The sequence below is a fragment of the Colletotrichum graminicola genome, assembly GCF_000149035.1.
Source record: "Colletotrichum graminicola M1.001 genomic scaffold supercont1.41, whole genome shotgun sequence".
Classification (NCBI taxonomy): Eukaryota; Fungi; Ascomycota; class Sordariomycetes; order Glomerellales; family Glomerellaceae; genus Colletotrichum; species Colletotrichum graminicola.
In genome coordinates this window covers 99,842-116,642 of record NW_007361045.1, presented here as the reverse complement: position 1 = coordinate 116,642, position 16,801 = coordinate 99,842, and the positions used below count along the sequence as shown (strand labels likewise).

General features: G+C 53.7%; 8 protein-coding genes across 8 annotated transcripts; 4 read left to right on the top strand and 4 right to left on the bottom strand.

Moving 5' to 3' along the window:
- Positions 1-38: 38 nt before the first annotated feature.
- On the top strand, positions 39-851 carry GLRG_08779 (uncharacterized protein; the record flags this gene model as incomplete). The annotated part of the gene is made up of 1 exon (XM_008099329.1): positions 39-851. The coding sequence occupies one exon, from the start codon at positions 39-41 to the stop codon at positions 849-851; it is 813 nt and encodes a 270-aa protein (XP_008097520.1).
- Positions 852-1,353: 502 nt separating this feature from the next.
- GLRG_08778 (DNA repair protein rad10) lies at positions 1,354-2,632 on the top strand (the record flags this gene model as incomplete). Its single annotated transcript, XM_008099328.1, has 2 exons — positions 1,354-1,718; positions 1,783-2,632. 2 exons carry the CDS (start codon positions 1,354-1,356, stop codon positions 2,630-2,632), a joined length of 1,215 nt encoding a protein of 404 aa, XP_008097519.1.
- Positions 2,633-4,372: 1,740 nt separating this feature from the next.
- Positions 4,373-6,102, top strand: GLRG_08777 (glycosyl hydrolase family 47; the record flags this gene model as incomplete). Its single annotated transcript, XM_008099327.1, has 4 exons — positions 4,373-4,596; positions 4,662-4,834; positions 4,893-5,474; positions 5,528-6,102. The coding sequence occupies 4 exons, from the start codon at positions 4,373-4,375 to the stop codon at positions 6,100-6,102; spliced, it is 1,554 nt and encodes a 517-aa protein (XP_008097518.1).
- Positions 6,103-6,257: 155 nt separating this feature from the next.
- On the bottom strand, positions 6,258-6,494 carry GLRG_08776 (uncharacterized protein; the record flags this gene model as incomplete). Its single annotated transcript, XM_008099326.1, has 1 exon — positions 6,258-6,494. One exon carries the CDS (start codon positions 6,492-6,494, stop codon positions 6,258-6,260), a length of 237 nt encoding a protein of 78 aa, XP_008097517.1.
- Positions 6,495-8,841: 2,347 nt separating this feature from the next.
- On the top strand, positions 8,842-9,895 carry GLRG_08775 (integral membrane protein DUF125; the record flags this gene model as incomplete). Its single annotated transcript, XM_008099325.1, has 2 exons — positions 8,842-9,287; positions 9,349-9,895. 2 exons carry the CDS (start codon positions 8,842-8,844, stop codon positions 9,893-9,895), a joined length of 993 nt encoding a protein of 330 aa, XP_008097516.1.
- Positions 9,896-10,572: 677 nt separating this feature from the next.
- Positions 10,573-11,939, bottom strand: GLRG_08774 (NAPE-hydrolyzing phospholipase D; the record flags this gene model as incomplete). Its single annotated transcript, XM_008099324.1, has 2 exons — positions 10,573-11,563; positions 11,659-11,939. The coding sequence occupies 2 exons, from the start codon at positions 11,937-11,939 to the stop codon at positions 10,573-10,575; spliced, it is 1,272 nt and encodes a 423-aa protein (XP_008097515.1).
- A 607-nt stretch (positions 11,940-12,546) lies between these two features.
- On the bottom strand, positions 12,547-13,137 carry GLRG_08773 (uncharacterized protein; the record flags this gene model as incomplete). Its single annotated transcript, XM_008099323.1, has 1 exon — positions 12,547-13,137. The coding sequence occupies one exon, from the start codon at positions 13,135-13,137 to the stop codon at positions 12,547-12,549; it is 591 nt and encodes a 196-aa protein (XP_008097514.1).
- Positions 13,138-13,863: 726 nt separating this feature from the next.
- Positions 13,864-16,232, bottom strand: GLRG_08772 (HEC/Ndc80p family protein; the record flags this gene model as incomplete). Its single annotated transcript, XM_008099322.1, has 4 exons — positions 13,864-14,065; positions 14,120-14,250; positions 14,308-16,110; positions 16,188-16,232. 4 exons carry the CDS (start codon positions 16,230-16,232, stop codon positions 13,864-13,866), a joined length of 2,181 nt encoding a protein of 726 aa, XP_008097513.1.
- Between the last annotated feature and the right edge of the window lie 569 nt (positions 16,233-16,801).

The window sequence follows — 16,801 nt, the reverse complement described above, 5'->3', positions numbered from 1 at the left end:
TCAGCTCGCCAACCTCATCGATAAGCACGAGATCCAGCATGAGACGTCGCGCCAAGACTCCCATCTACGCCATCGGCCAGCTCGAGAGCCCCAAATTCGGTAGGGATTCGACGGTTGCCGACAAGGTGTCAAGCGTCGATCTCATTGCCGACCAGTACACGGCGCTCCTCGAAACACAGGACAACAGCTCAGTAAATACAGACGCCCGACCCGACCCTCTCCCCTCGCGGCAATCCTCACACAGGCGGTCTTCTCTTTCACAGTCTCACTACAGTGTCAGGGAGACACCTGCAAGGTTGCGGCCAGATGTCTACAGGCCGGCACCGATACGCAACGTCCCGGCATATTCCCCGAAATCCGACGACGGCACTTTGGTTGCCTTTGACGAAGAGGCGATTTACTTCAAGCCGATGTCCTTTTCGCCAGAGCTCCCATCCACGCAGTCACCCTCGTCGTCGTCGCCACCGCCGCCGCCGCCGCCGCGAAATCGGGCCCGACTGCAGCGCAACTCTTCATCCCAAGCATCATCGTCGAACCACAACCTAAGCTTGCAGATTGCCACGGACCTACTGACCCGCGAGCTATCAGCGACCATGTTGGACATGTCGAAGCAGACGGAGACGGATTTGTCATCTCTCCAAGTCTGGGTCATGATCGAAGCATATGAGAGACTGAGAGACCGGGTCATGGAGACGACGGAACAACAGAGCGAAGACGCCAAGAATATGGAGGCCATGTTTGATACTTGGCTAAGAGCGCTGTACAACATGCATGATAAGATGACCAGTGACGCGGCATCCCGTGGGAGCCATTACGATGAAGCTGTGTTGGGAATGGAGGATATGGACTGACGGCACCATCTGGCTTTGATACCCATGAAATGTTGATGAAGGCGTTCACACGAGCTTTGGGCTTATGAGGCTATTTAGATAAGGTACCTCAGTAGGTAGATCGGGGAGACAGCAATGTCAATGTCAGCGCCAGCCCCACGAAGGCATCGGGCCACCACAGCTTAGAGAGGAACAACTAAAGAAGTAAAACAAGAATAGGGGTTGTCAAATAAACGGGATCAGGCTCTCTTCCGTCCATCGACGTTCTAGCTTATGTCGGAATGCGGTGTGGCTTTTCAACGAACCCTGCGGTCGAGCCGCCAGTTAACCCAGCACGGCGGGCGCCTTCTCCACTAGGTACCCAAGTACCTACCTGAATTGGAGCTTCCTTCCACCACTGCCAATCGCGCGCGTGCATTCTCTTGTCCTCTCCAACATCGTTATTGCAACCGGACTTGCCATCCTCCAACCGCCTTCTTCGCCAACAACCCACCCCTTCACTGATATCATATTGCATACAACCATGGACGACGACTTTGGTGCCGACGAAGACTTCCTAGCAGCCCTCGCATCATCGAACCCTGTCCCCGCACGCCCCCAGACTCAACCGCCTCGTCCTCGCCCCCAGCAGTCAACCCCCCAGAAAATACAGCAACCGACACCGCAGCGGCTGGACAAAGCGCCGCCTACGAATGCTTCATCCCGCAGCAAAGTCGTTCAGCCGACGCCGCAAGCTCTTCCTCAGCGAGGATCTGGATCTGCCATTCTCGTGTCCCCTCGCCAAAGGGGCAACCCAGTGCTTGCTTCGTTAAAGTCAATGCCATGGGAATACAGTGATATTGTGGCCGACTACAGTCTTGGCCTGACGACATGTGCGTTGTTTCTGAGGTCAGTCGGCTCCTGTCGCCATGTTTCTTACGCCACTAGCTTGCTAACAGATGGCCGTGTCAAGTCTCAAATACCACCGCCTCCATCCCGAGTACATCTACACGCGAATCCGAAACTTGCAAGGCAAATACAACCTGCGCATCATGTTGACCATGGTTGACATACCAAACCACGAAGAGGTACTGCGCGAGCTATCCAAAACATCACTGGTCAACAATGTCACCATCATCCTCTGTTGGTCGGCTGCCGAGGCCGCGCGTTACCTTGAACTTTACAAGTCGTATGAGCACGCCAACTTCAGCGCCATTCGCGGCCAACAAGCGTCGACGTATGCTGAAAAGCTTGTCGAGTTCGTCACCGTTCCCAGGAGCGTTAACAAGTCAGATGCGGTCGCATTGGTCAGCAACTTTGGCAGCTTGAAGAACGCCATCAACGCAGATCCCGAACAGATCGGTATCATTGCCGGATGGGGGGCTATCAAGGTTAACAAATGGGTCAGAGCTGTTGAGGAGCCCTTCCGAGCCAAGAAATCCGCAAAACGACAGTTGGATCGGACGGAAAACGCCGAGGGCGGAAGACCGGCTCGGATATCGAAGCTGGATCAAGCCGTGCCTCTCAGCAGAGTACCGCTACGCGAAATGGAATCGATTAGAGGGACCTCACAAGGTTCACCAGTGATTGACAGGCTAGCTAGTAGCCAGGGGAAGTTGGAAACGGGCAATCCTAACTTGGACGATGAAGAAGAAATGATTGCTGCTGCCATCGAAGAATCGAAGCGGACAGCCGCGGTACACACAGCTGCACGGACACAGACACAGGTACAAGCGGAAGAAGCAGACGGTGAAGGCCCCAAGGGCGATTTACTTCCAGGCGGAGTTGCTGCAGCACTCGCAAAGCTGCGGAAGCAGGGCTGAATCATCCATTGGATGAGATTGCATAAACAAAAGGACCCCGGTTCAGTCTTGGCAATATATAGGCCGAAGCTTAATCGACTTTTGCAAAGTCGGTTCGCCTCTCGAAACAGCCTCACGCATGGCGCATTCTCCGAGTGTTGCAAGCTAGCTTGCTTGCAATTTGAAAACCAAAGGCTCTTTACTGGGCCTGGTGTCTGTCTTGGCTAATGCATGATCACGGCAAAGAATAGGCAGAGAAATCGGATCGAAGGATGAACTAAACTTTTCCGATTCTCGAAAATACCCTTGACGATGGTCAAACCATTCCCCATCAAGCCGGTGAGGGCTTCGAATGACTATACTAGACTGATAGCCCAGTCGGGCAGAGGACAAAAAGTCAATAGCTGCGGCATGTCATCTTCGCTGCAATCTGGGTGACATGCCGCACTATTCTCACGTTCTCTTTATGCTCGCAGCATGAAGAAGTGCGGGAGGGTGGATAGGGGCATTGCTGCAGGTGCAGAATTTAATTCGAGTCGAGAGTCGGAGATGATGATCGTCACGGACGCAGTTCTGTCTCTACAATGGGACCCTTCTGACCCTATCAAGTGGCCTACCGTAGCTTTGGTTGATGAGACGGCGGATATTAGTCATGGAACCGCGCCATTTCTCGTCCTGCATGCATTCGCAATGTACGACACACCACGGCCTGTGGGTGAGGTTGTTAAAGCGCGTCGCAAAGCAGGGCCTCCGACACCCAGTGGCTGGCAGTCCCGGTCCGGCCATCTGACCGGGATGCAGTCTTTTAACCCGCCGGCACCAAAGATGAAGGCCGCAACCGACTGTCACCGTGTATACTCCGCCGCAGCATACATATACAGCTGCCCCAGGTGGAGGATGAACTTGGTCAACCGCACTTGGAGGCTCGGGTAGCTTGCATTCACCCCCCTAGGTATGCAACGCAACGCTGCGTTTAAACTTTGGGTAACACCAACAAGGCCCCCTCCCTCAAAGGCTTCTCTGCACGTGCTTGGCTCACCAGGCACGGACGTGCCTGGTGACTATGCCACTGCCAAATGCGCGACGAACTCGGGAAGATCTGCCCTGCTCGTGTTGATGTCAGTCATTACGGCAACCGACGGATTCCGCCCGCGTGACAGTCATTCAGTCGCTCTCCCCTTGGTTACATTGCAGCCTTGCCGAAGTGCAGCCACCCCTGGATGCGCTTGCCGCAAGAGAATGTCTGGCTTGTTCGTCTAGTCCTAGCTACACCGTAGTCATCCGCTGAGGGTGTTATTGGATGGAACAGCAGGGACCAGAAGCCGGAGATGAGAAAGGGGGGGCGCAGCGGTGAATAGCACATACTGAACAGTAGACAAGAAAGCACGAGCGGCCGCAGGCGCCAAAGCAGAAGCGCGGAAGGCAGGAGAAAAGCAGGAGTGCGGTAGAAGGCCTAAGCATGAGACAAGAGCAAGGTCGAACGCGGAGTCGAAAGGGCAAATTGACTTTCCGTCCGATGCCATGGTGCCTGCTCACACTTCAATGTCTGTCTGATAGTCTAGTCAACTGGTCCCTGGAGTTGCATCAACGGACACGCCAACCACTTCCATACATTATACATTCGTGTCTCTCGGCAATCCTGTCCAGTATTCGCCCGCACACACACACATATATATATATATCCATACGTCCTTGGCCATCATCCTTGCGTCGCTTTCACCAGTATCTCCTCCTCCAACACAGGAGCTCTCAGTTTACGACATGATGCATATTTCAGGACGTGCGTTGGCTGTCGCTGGGCTTGCCATCCAGGCGTACGCCTCGCCTCAAATCACGGAATCGGCCGCTGCCCCAAATTATGTTAACCAGCCGGAGAGAGCCAACGCCGTAAAGGAGGCTTTCCAACGCTCGTGGGACGGATACCGAAAGTTTGCGTTTCCAAACGATACCCTGTTACCCGTGTCGAAATCGTCGGCCAATGACAGGTAAGTCATCGCAGATCCTGCATCAGAGCGAAATGAAGATGGACTTCGCTAACATGCGTCTATAGAAATGGCTGGGGTGCCAGCGCAGTGGACGCCTTGAGCACTGCCATCATCATGGAGAACAAGGACGTTGTCGGTCAGATATTGAATTTCGTGCCCAGCATCAACTTTGACGTAACAGATAGCGAGGTCTCTGTGTTTGAAACAACCATCCGATACTTGGGAGGCTTGTTGGCTGGTGAGAATGGTCATCTTCCGACTGGCATCATGTGAATGCTAAGCCTGCTGCCGGACAGGACATGACTTGTTGAAAGGGCCGCTTAAAGACGTTGCAAACAACATCACCGGAGTAGATGCGCTGCTCACCCAGGCAAAGCGGCTCGCGGATAACCTTAAAGTTGCTTTCGATACTACCACTGGAGTGCCGGACAACACTCTTGTCTACGACCCGAAGCCACGCAGGAATGGATCGGAAACAAACAGCCTCGCCACCATCGGAACTTTGGTGCTCGAGTGGACTCGTCTGAGCGATCTTACCGGGGACAAGCAATACGGTGAACTGTCACAAAAAGGTGAAGACTTTCTTCTGAAGCCCAACGAAGAGGTGTTCCCTGGTCTGCTGGGCTCGGATGTCTTCATTTCCAATGGCACCTTTGCAAACCGCTTTGGTGGCTGGAACGGAGGAACTGACAGCTTTTACGAATACCTCATCAAGATGTGGGTATACGATCAGGACCGTTTCTCTTTCTACAAAGATCGATGGGTTGCAGCTGCCGACTCTTCGATCAAGTTTCTCGCGTCGAGCCCAACGACACGACCTGACCTGACCTTCCTGGCCGCTTACAATGATGCGAATCTGAGGTTTATCAGCACCCATCGTGAGTTCATAATGTCACTCGGCATACCGCATAAGAGCTGACTGTAAGCCAAGTGGCATGTTTTGATGGCGGCAACTTCATTCTAGGCGGTCTTGTGCTCAAGGAGAAAAAGTACGTAGACTTCGGCCTCAATTTGACCGCGGCTTGCCATGAGACGTATAAGCAGACAGCGACTGGAATTGGCCCAGAAATATTCCGCTGGCAAGATGACCGGCCGCCAGTCAACAAGACCCTAAACCCCGACCCGCCCGCCAATCAGACCGAGTTCTACCAGCGTGCTGGTTTCTGGATCGGGAACGGCGGGTCGGGTTACGTTCTCCGCCCTGAGGTCATTGAGAGTTACTACTACGCATATCGCGCGACGGGCGACACCAAGTATCAGGACTGGGCCTGGGACGCATTCCTGGCCATCAACAAGACCTGTAATGTCGGCGATGGTTTCTCGGGCATCACGGACGTCAACAATCCCACGGGCGGGATGCCCGACGACTTCCAGGAGAGCTTCTGGTTCGCGGAGGTGCTCAAGTACAGCTACTTGATCCAGGCCACGGACGCCAAGGTCCATGTCGAAGTCGCGGACAACAAGTGGGTGTTCAACACCGAAGCGCATCCGTTTCGAGTGGCGTAGTGCGGAGATTGGGTCACTGAACAGGGGTACGGTGGGCGTACATAATCATTGAGATGGGAGTTTTGTTGCTAGCCAGTATAACCATTGTGTATGAATGTGGCTGGACCCCCTTTGCTTAACGTGGAATTGGTGTTTGTTTGCTGTCAACGCGCACCTTACGAGCCACCATCTCTCTTGGCATACTCCTCCTCTATTGCTTCCTCGTAAAGCCGGTCAGCCTCAAGCTCGGCTTCCGTCTTTGGACGGGTCGTTCCGGCTCCAGTGTCCCCGCCGGCGCCGGTGGCTTGCTCCGTTTGTGAGTGGCTCTGGTCATTGGTGGGTTGGGTGCTTTGTACTCGGGCATGTTCGTCTTCAGGGACTTTCGGGACGCCGAGCTTGATAGGCCGGCCCATGTTGGTAATGCGACGAAGATAAGTGAGTGAGATGTGAGGTGGGAAGCGCCTGTGCAGCAGCAGCGGCTTCACAAGAGGGAACGATGCGATATGAGAGAAGTGGCTGAAGATGAAGATGGGGCTGGTGCAGGGCCAAGCCGTGAGTATTTATGTACTTGTAGGTATATCGCGGTTGGGTGGCAATGGTAAGTGGTCGAAGTGGTCGGGCCCAGGTGGCTGCCAGCGAGGACTTGTGAATTTTTGCGGCGAAGATGAGGGTGTGATGGTTCTCAGCTGGACCGACCGTGTCTACCCAGAAACCCCGCAAATCTCACAGCGCCGTTCGGATCCGAGGTTGTGGCGAACCGATGCACCCTATCGGCCCCACCGGCTCCGGGGCTACCTAACTAGACTGGATACGTTACGTGGTCTTCAGTCTTGCGAACCCATGCAGAGTACTCCGTAAGGGTGGAAGAAACCATTCAGTGGCAAGTCACTGCGTACGTACACGGTTTCAATGCTCATGTCAAGCGTGGCACCTCCATCCATCTGTACATTCTTGGCCGGTGTTACTGGGGAAAGTGTGTGGAACGGGAAAGCGTCATTTCTGCAGTACCAAGAGTCGGGGCGGTGTGCTCGAGAACTGTCGGTCATGTCACGATCAGAAACACAGGAGCTATTCGGTCGAGTGTACGCTAGTGCAATGCCAAGGCTGTTTTTCTGAGGTGTCCTCTCTCTCTCTCTCTCTCTCTCTCCCTCCCCCTCTACTTCCTCACAGCGGTGCCGTGGCATCTTGGGCCATGAGAAGCTCCAGCGTTCCAGAGCGTACAGGTGCTGTGACGCCTCGCCGTTGAGCTTGCGGGGGCCCGGGAACACCGACAATGCTGCACCAGCAAACGCAAGGATGCCATGGGCGACTGCATACACCTAGTGTAGTTCGGAGCAGGCAGGCCAATCGAAGGTTAGTAAATGGTTGAAGAACGGCGTTGCGCAGAAGGAAAGAGTTTCTCGGGCAACATCATGATTGGTTCTCCAGAGGAGTATGAGCTTGGACCTTGTGATGTAAGGATTTTCAGGGGTGTGTCCAGGAGCTTCCCGCTGCATCGGATGCAGCACTCAGAAGAAACGCCTACCGCCCTCCATGCATCGTGATTCAGCAACAGTCAGTGCTGCATTGAAATCTACTACACCGTGCCGAGAACCGAGCGGAATTCGATGCTTTGGTCAGTGAGATGAGTGGCGTGATTGGGGTTCTCCCCCTCCTTTACTGTCTTGTTTTATTTTTGGTTTATATCTTTGCCAAAAGTGTTCAGTTAGCAGAGAGAAATAACCCCAACTGCCATACCCGCCGTATCAGACGGTAGACACGGAACCAATCACCGGCGACCCTCAAGGCCTTCTTGGACCCGAAAGAGGCAAGTGGATGGAACATTCCTGAGTTGGCCCACTTCAGACTGTATTTGTACATACCGTAGATCCCTGACCTGGGCTCATTCTCACACTACTCCCGAGCTCTGTGAGGCCGGTGGGGTGTCGCCCGAACCAATGGCAGGCCTTGGAGATGCTGTTGAACTCCGAGATTGACCAATGACGGTCGCGGTAATGCTGATTACTCGTCCGAAGTGTAACGCGGGACCGCAAGGTGACCCAGGACCCCCACAAGCCTGCAGACGATGACAGGCAGTCAAGCTTCGAACTGTCCCTTGCGATCGATGGGTAGCTACCCGTCAACGGGCGAACGAGATAATGTAAAGCGGCAGAGGAGAGAGAGGAGCTTGGCCCTTCTAGACCGCTGCTTTCTGGGGGGCTTTGCAAGGTTTCGGTCTGCTCCTCCGTTGCCCAGTTTGTGTTGTGAGTCTACCAGGTTTTTCTATTATGTTTTACAAGTCACCAGAAAGGAAAACCCCAGAAACCTTCGTGGAATTTTAAAGTGTTGGAGGGTCGCTCCCACACTGGAATGCCCATACCGCGCATCCCATCTCCCTTCCACACACGCGCGCGCACCCACAGTTTCTCTCTCACACAGACTCTTTCTCTCCCCTACCTCTCGCTTTCTGCTTGTGGCTACCTAATCACCAAGGTAGTAATACCAAGTAAATAAACAACTGAATACCCCGGACTCGATCTTTCGGTTTCCCATCTGTGTCACCTCAGTAGGGGGGAAAGGCAAAGACCCCTCTCCCTTCACAGATCTTTCAAACAACTTCTTTTCATCTCTTCAGTCCTTTACTTGGTCAGGGAAGAGAGATATCAGACTCTCCGATTTCGGGTCACCCTCGACTGACGCTCAACACATAGAGTGTGTATCACTAACTCTAGTGGTAGAGACATTTGTTACCTGACAAAAGAAAAGAAGAAAAAAAAAGTCATGGGCCTCGTCACATTAAAAAACCTTCTCTTCGGTCGCACGCCGCCCCCCGCCCGGTCTAAGGCCGCCATCGCTACCGACGAGCGCGCTGAAAGCACGATGTCGGATGAGACCATCATTGACGGCGGCGAGCTCGAGAGGCAACCCCTGCTGGGTCCCGGGGCCCGGACAGCGTCGACGGCGACCATGGCGACGACGACCTCGGAAACCTCTTCCACCTCGACAGTGTCTCCCGAGGGCGAGTCTCGTCGCTTCCGCTTCGACGCCCGCGTCATCTCCGACGCTACAATTGGACTTTCAGACGGTCTGACAGTACCCTTCGCCCTCACGGCTGGGTTGTCTGCCCTGGGGCAGACAAAGGTCGTCATCTTTGGTGGCATGGCCGAGCTAATTGCTGGGGCGATATCCATGGGTCTGGGCGGTTACCTCGGAGCCAAGAGCGAAGCGTAAGGCCCCTCTTCCTCGGGTTCCCTTGTTTATTCTCCTCGTCACTAACACCCCTCGCAGCGCCTCGTACAAGGAAACCCGCAACGAGTGCACCCGGCTGACCCGCGAGGACCCGGCTCTCGCCCGCGCCCAGGTCTTCGAGGTCCTCGAGCCCTACGGTTTACCCAAACATACCCTCGAAGAGGTAACGGATCACCTTTCCATGTCGCCCCGCCTCATCGACTTCCTCATGCATTTCCACCACTGCGAGCAGGAGCCCGCCTCGAACCGCGCCTTCGTCTCCGCCTTGACCATTGCTGCGGGCTACTTGCTCGGTGGCCTAGTGCCGCTGTTCCCATACTTCTTCGTCCCCGCCGAGGACGTCTATCTCGCTCTCTACATCTCCGTCGCCGTCATGGCCGTTGCGCTGTTCGCATTTGGCTACGTCAAGACGTGCATCGTCTCAGGCTGGTCGGGCGTGCGGTGTGTGAGACAAGCTGTCGTCGGTGGGCTAGAGATGGTTGTCGTCGGTGGTGCTGCTGCCGGCGCGGCCATGGGGCTGGTGAAAGCCTTTGATCAGCTGGCGCAATCTGAGGATATGTCGGCATTGAAGAGCAAGGTATTCTGATACTCTTTACTTTTTCCCCCTCTTATGTTTTTCTTCTTCTTTTTTATTATCAAACTGCTGCACACTTCCCCTTCTATCTTATCTGCTTTCACTATGTGTTAGCATGCATACCGAATGGGGTCCCCGGAATTGGAACACTCAGTTGGAAACCTCGGCTGGGAAAATGTTGAGGGATTCTCCTATGTTTGCATTATATGGCGTTTACGCGGAACGAGGTGCTTGATCATGGCCACCTGGGGATGTAGGATGGATGGCGGCGCCAAAGTGGCATTGGCGTAAGAGTCGTTTGTTCGACTTAACTAAAAGAATCTAAAAGTCAGGCACTGCCATATGAGAACAATAATTACAGAACACTACTCTGTTAACGTACTCGGAATTATCTCTATGATATGTCACTCATTATGCATTCTTAGTGCGAACCATGATAATAATCCAAACGCTCGACGGGTAGCTAGGTCCCCCAAGTCCGGTATCTACCTTGACAGGTACGCACAGATGAGCCAACAGGGTGTGTCGTCGGAAAATGTTCTTCGATACTGGCCTACTTACATCCCTGTACGGGGCTTTCTGTCTATGGTATATAGAGTTAATTTTTCAACCCAGAAATGCCGAAGCTATTATTTAAAAATCACCTCCAGAAGCCTGCTTGTAATTGTACACCACATCACATCCCAACATTAGAACTCCCTGCTCTCCCCAATATCGCACACATCAAACACGCCCGTTGGCGGAAGCCCTTTGCGCTTCATGGCATCCTGCAGGAGCTTCGGCGGCTCCAAGACCTCTTCCAGGGTTAACGCCCACGTGCCCCAGTGGATACCCATGGCGCGCTCGCACTTTGTATCCTGGAATATCTCGACAGAATCAAAGGGATTTGCGTGCACTCCCGAGAAGGCCACACGAGGGTAATATGCGCCGATGGGAATCAGACCGAGGTCGAACGGCCCGCGCAGGTCGCCGATCTGCTTGAACTGCGGACAGACGGGCAGGTGGGCGTACTCTGGGCCGTAGTCATCCACGTCGAGTGGGACCCGCGGCACGGCGCGGTATCCAGTGTCGCCGCCAAACCAGACCGACTTCCCAGCAGACTTGACACCCCACGAGGCCCACAGGGTGGTATCTTTGTCGAACGGTGTGCGGGCAGAGGTGTGCTGGCTGGGTAGACAAGAAATCTGGGCGGAGATGGTCTCGGGTATATGGTCGACGCCCTTCTCCACGACCAGAGAGATCTCGGCGTCCTCCCACCAGTCGAGCTCGGTTACATTTTTCAAGCCAGCGTTCCTAAACCACGTCTCAAGACCTAGACCGACGAAGAAGTGGGCCTTTGGGTTGTGTTTCTGGATGGTGAGGACGGACTGGTGGGACAGGTGGTCGTAGTGGCTGTGGCTGATGAGGACGGCGTCGACAAAGGGGATGTCAACAAGATCGCAGGGCTTTGGCGTGTATCGCTTGGGGCCCATGAAGGAGAAGGGCGAGCAACATTGCTCGAAGACGGGGTCGAAGAGCACGCGCAGTCCCGAAGGAAACTCAACGTAGTAGCAGGCGTGGCCGAGCCAGGTCGCGCGCAGCTTATTGGAGGCAGTGCGGGTAGGGAGGAAATCGGGCTTGACGACTTTGACAGTCGGCGGCGAGGTGTCAGGGGACTTTAGGTCGCCGATCAACCGGGGCCTGCATTATTCCATGCAGATTTCGTGTTAGTGGCTGGGCTTGATCGGCATCCTATGGCGGCGCGGGGCCGGCAGGGCCAGTGCGGTGATACATACCAGACGACAAGTCGCAAGAGTTGGGGGAAGCCAACACCATCGCCACAAGAAGGGTGCAAGTTTTTGAAGCCAACAGTGTTGCCATGCTTCTTGACGTGATGCGGCTTGGAGGAGGCGTCGTGGGGCGCGGGGCCTAGGTCGGGGGTCTTAGTGACGGTGGTCATGTATGAAGCCATTGATAGGGCGCAGAGGGAGGCCGGGGTAGTCGAAGCTGTTCGAGCACCAGGGAGCTTGGGTGGTTGTTGGAAAAAGGTACGGAAAAACTGCCTGAACCTGAACATAGTTCTTCCTAGGAACCGGTATAGAGGGAATCGGAGGGAGTAACGAGATATATGGACAGACGGAGTTGAGCTTCCTCTGAAAGTAAAGGTAGATTGAGTTTTGTTGCTGCTTCTCAGGTACTCGGCGTCAGATAAGGATGGATCAATGACGCTGGTCACCCATGACAGCGCCTGTTGGTGGAGTTATCGGACATAAAGTACGGATACTGGACACAACTGTACCGATGAATTGTCCGTATTAGGGAGTCCGGCACTAACTCCTTTGTCGCGTCGTCCTTCTTTACCTAGATACCTTGCTTGATACAGCCCTCACTCTCACATATAATGAGGTCAATCGTCCCAGTTGGTCCATCGGCAATCCGCCGCATTTGTTGCCCTCTCATAGACACGTTACGATCGTTTACGGGTTGTTTTTGTGCTCAAAATCGATACATCATCTTCTTGTTCGATCTATCGTAAACCAACCAGCTCTTATGCAGATTCGGCTGCGTTTTTAATATAGAGAACTGGCTGCAAAACAGCCACTGCTTGTCCCTTTCACCGAGTTGGTCAGTTCGATAGAATGAATGACAAGCAACGTCCCAAGCCGACCCCTTTAGCCATGGTCTTAGAAGCTCCAGCTGTGTCTCACAAGAGCAACTTCGTCACGCTCCCACTCCTGCCTCTCCATCGCCCGCTTGTATTGCACCTTTGCCTGACTCATGTTCACCGGCCACTTGTAATTCATGGCCAGCACCAGCCGATGTGTCTCCTGCTCTTCCTCTCGCCGCATTCGGTGCGTCTCGTCAGACCAGGTGTGTCTTCTTGGAGACTCCGAATGTTTGTCATTCAACATATCGGACTCTTCTTCTTGGTTCATCTCTTCGAAAATCGCCATCGCCTCTTTCACCAGCTCGAGACTCAGATGCCGCGGCGCACCAATTATTTCTGTATGTATGTCGCCTTTTTGGGGCTGAACTTCACCTACACTCTTGGCTTCGCGCCCACTAGGGCTTGCAGATGCGTCGAGAACACCAAGATTCTCATCCTCTTGACCGGTCCATCGTCGTAGCTTGGCAAGACGATATGGGATTAGTTCAAATCGAACTGTCTTAGTCAAAAGCCTGTTCCGAAGTCGGTACAGCTCGGTCTGGCAGTCCTGCATGATGCCGCTGTATAGAGTATAATTGGCTTTGCAGCCCTTTGCTCCGTCTTCCATGGTACGGCATTCGCGAAGCCATTCTTCCACTCTGATTTGCGCATCCAACGGTAGGCGGCGTTCTTGGACAAGACTCCGTATATCCCAGGAGTCCGCATCGTCAAACCCATTCTGCAAGGTCTTAAGCTTCTTGTCGAGTCGTGAAATGTCACTATGTCTGTACACTGCAAGAGAGGAGGCTTGCTGGATAGCCTGGTCGTTCACAGCCTTGCCGAGCTGGAAAACTGATCCAACTCTAGCTGGTGGTTGTGTTGTTGTAGTCGCCATTGCCAGGTTGCTCTTGGAATTGTCATATGGCTTTTGCTAAAGTTCCCCTGCATTTAGGCATGGTATTTCCATGTCTAGATATTTACCTCGTCGACTGGTGATTATTTTTGCGATGCTTTCTCCGAAACTCACAGTGCAGTACCGAGCATGACAACCCAACGATGGGCGCTTTTCCCGCCAAGGTCCTCAAATGGAGTTATCGGCCATGGGCTCTACAAAGTCAACCAACGCACGAAGGCGAAGCGGTGCTGGACCCCAGACAACAAGCAGAAATTGAAATTTGATGGTGACTACGCAGGTTCCCTATAACCGTCATTATCCGTCGTCATGGTATCGAAAAACAAGAAAACCAAGTATGCCCTGGACCGAAACTGCGCCTGAACGCTCAGCAAACAACCGACAGGAGACTGTCCTCACAAAGGGCGTCCATCGAGCCGCCCAAGGCTTCCTAAAAACAGTTTACAGATCCAGATTCCTGGTATCCTCTCTCATCTCGTCACTCCCCAGCTCCTTTTCGAGCTCGTCGGTAACGAAGCCCTCATAGTCGTCGAGGTTTCTCTGCACATGGATCTTGAACTTGATGACATCATTGAGCATCCGATCAATCTCCGTATGAAGCTCTTCTCGCAAGGAGTTTGCGCGAAGAACAAGCTGTTCGTACCTGCAACCCTCATTAGTATCAAGGCAGAGCCACGCACGACACATGTCAACTTACTCGATACTGGTATTCATCTCGCGTTGCTCCATTAGCTGTACTGATTCGGTCAAGGTCGCTCGCATTTTGGCGAGTTCCTTTTCCATCTTTTCGATTTGTGCGTCAGAGGCCATCTTTTGCGTCGTTGTCACCTGTGACATGCCGGTTAGCAGCAGCACCCTAATATCTCTAGCCTCTGTTGACCATACCTCCTTCGTTTTCTCGTACTCCTCCTCTGCGGCACGGACACGGTGTTCCAGGGCCTCAACCTCGTTACGTTTGTCCTCGATCGCCTCCTTGATACCATCGAGTAGGTCATGGTCCTTCATCATCATGTCTATGGCGACGGTCCTCCTCTCGGAGATCTCTTTCCTAAGTGTGAGGAAGCTGCTCTTGACCTGGCCACGCAGGTCGAGGTTAAGAATGTGGGCAGGCTGGTACCCAGTGACAGGATCGGCAAGGAGGCGGTCGCTTGAGGAAGCACTGCTGGATCCCTTGAGTTGCGACGCGCTGAAATCTGGGCCGTCATTGACCGTGACCTGTAGCTCGTAGTCCTTGCCGTTGGCGTTGACCGCCGTCGCAGGTATCAAGCCAATTTGGTACGCCAGGGTGTTATACCTGTCGACCATTCGTTCGAGTTCATCAAGCTTTCTGCTCGCTTCAAGTTCTTTGTCGGCGACCTTTCTCTTGACTTCCTCTAGCCTTTGAGTAGCGGACTCAATGCCCTTCTGCAAGCGTTCTCGTTCAGACGTCATGCGATCGATATCCTGCATGCTGATGCCTAGATCGTCCACAGCCTTTTGCAATCCTCGCCGCTCGTCCTCGACTTCCCGCAGCTCCTCATTAAGTTTTTCAAGCTCCTCTTGTAGAACCTGTATCCGTGTTTCGTATTTGTCGGATCTTTGCATTGCGAGTGCATTGTATTCCTCGAATTTGACCTTGTCTTCTTCCATGATTCTGAAGTGATTGTCGAGTACAGCGGGATCAGGAGTGGACTTCTCGAGATCTTCGATCTCGCGCAGCAGCCGGCTATTCTCCCCTTCAAGCATCTCAAGTTCGGAGGTGTATTTGGAGTTGGACTGCTCGAAAGCCTGTGCCATCCGTTCTATGTGAGGGGCCAATGCTCGATTGGCATCCTCATCGTCGGCGTCCTCGTCCATGGCAAGCCAGTCCCTATATGCGCTGCTTAGAAAGTCGAAGATGATATGGTCACCGGTCACATCAATGCCACTCTCGAGGCACGCATCGTCGTATCGGTTACAAGCATAACCATCCAACATCTGCGCCAGTTGCATCATCCAGTGCAGCAGTCCCAAGAAAGTACTCCAGTTTTGACCACCAACAGCTGCGATCTGACTTTTGGTGATGCTTCTTTCGTACGGATATCGAAGCTGCTTCAGAATTGGCGGTACCTCTTGGTCGATATTCTTCTGGAACTTATGGCTCGGATCGATGCGGCGGTACAACCACTGGAACATGTAGTTGAAATCCTTCTGTGTCGGAGATTTGATAATATTCTGAGAAAGAGTATGCTTCATCTGCATTTCGAAGTTGTTCTGGGCGAGGTAGTCCAGCAGTTCCTGTCCTATTCTGGCCTGGTATGATCGGTCTCTCAACGGGCGAGGGTCTCGGGGCACGCCGGCAGGTTGGGGTGCTTGCTGGAAGAAGCTCTGGTGGCTCATTGGCCCAGCGTTGGAAGTTCTTGCACGGTATACACTGCTCCTCCTATCCGCATCTTGCGAAGAACGTCCCGGTGCTGGTGTCGGAGCAAAGGACTTGTCGCGCATCGAAGTTCGCTTCACGGAGGAAAGGCCAAGGTCGGCAAGGTTGGTACCGGACGAAGAACGCTGGAACATGGGCTGGCTAGGTCGTGATAGCGCCAGCGAGTGTCTGGAGCCTGACATTGAGCGTCCATGGTTGTTTGAGTATTGCGCACCTGCGCCTGAGGCGGATCGTTTCATGGCGGATTGGGGTTGTGGTAGGCCGGTGTTGTAGTTGATTCCCACTAAGGTCTGCGCGATGTATCAGCGAATCTAGTTCCATGAAGGCTATGTTGTCGCGACACGTTCGTCTCAGGGGTAGAGCTGACCTCTCTTGGTCGGCGCACGCTCCACAGGCCGGTGTCTTGCGACATGGTGGGAGAGTGCCAGACGGAAGTGATTCGGGGGTCTAGTCGCAGCCCACTGACTGACGAAGAGACTGGGATATTGAAGTGAATATATCCGTAATATTTGGCAGTTGCGAGTGGTTTCGCAACAGTTGATAGTCAAGGTGTCGCAGTTTGCGCACACGCGGTTGGGTTGTCGATGGGTGTGGGTTGGATAACGAACGGGAGCAAATGTTGACGGTGTTGTTGCTCTGGAGGTAAGTAAACAAATCACGCGGCCCGTTGTTGATTGGCTGCGCACCCCCTCTCCCCTCTCGAACAACGGGGCCTGGACCACTACCTATGTATCTCACTGATGCCCAGCACGTGACGAGGGGTAGAGTGGACTTCCAGACGGACTTGCTCGGCACTTCGGCGCGTTAGGTAATCAATCTAGACGCTCCCCAGCCGCTGCTGGCGCGAAGCCTCGGTCCAGAGCCGGGCCACCCATTACCACGTATCTGTGGCAGGCGATCCATCCGTCGGCTTTTCCTCCATCCTCCAGTTGCATATGCCACTTGCTCTTCATCGCCCTTGTCACAAAGCACCTCCTCCAA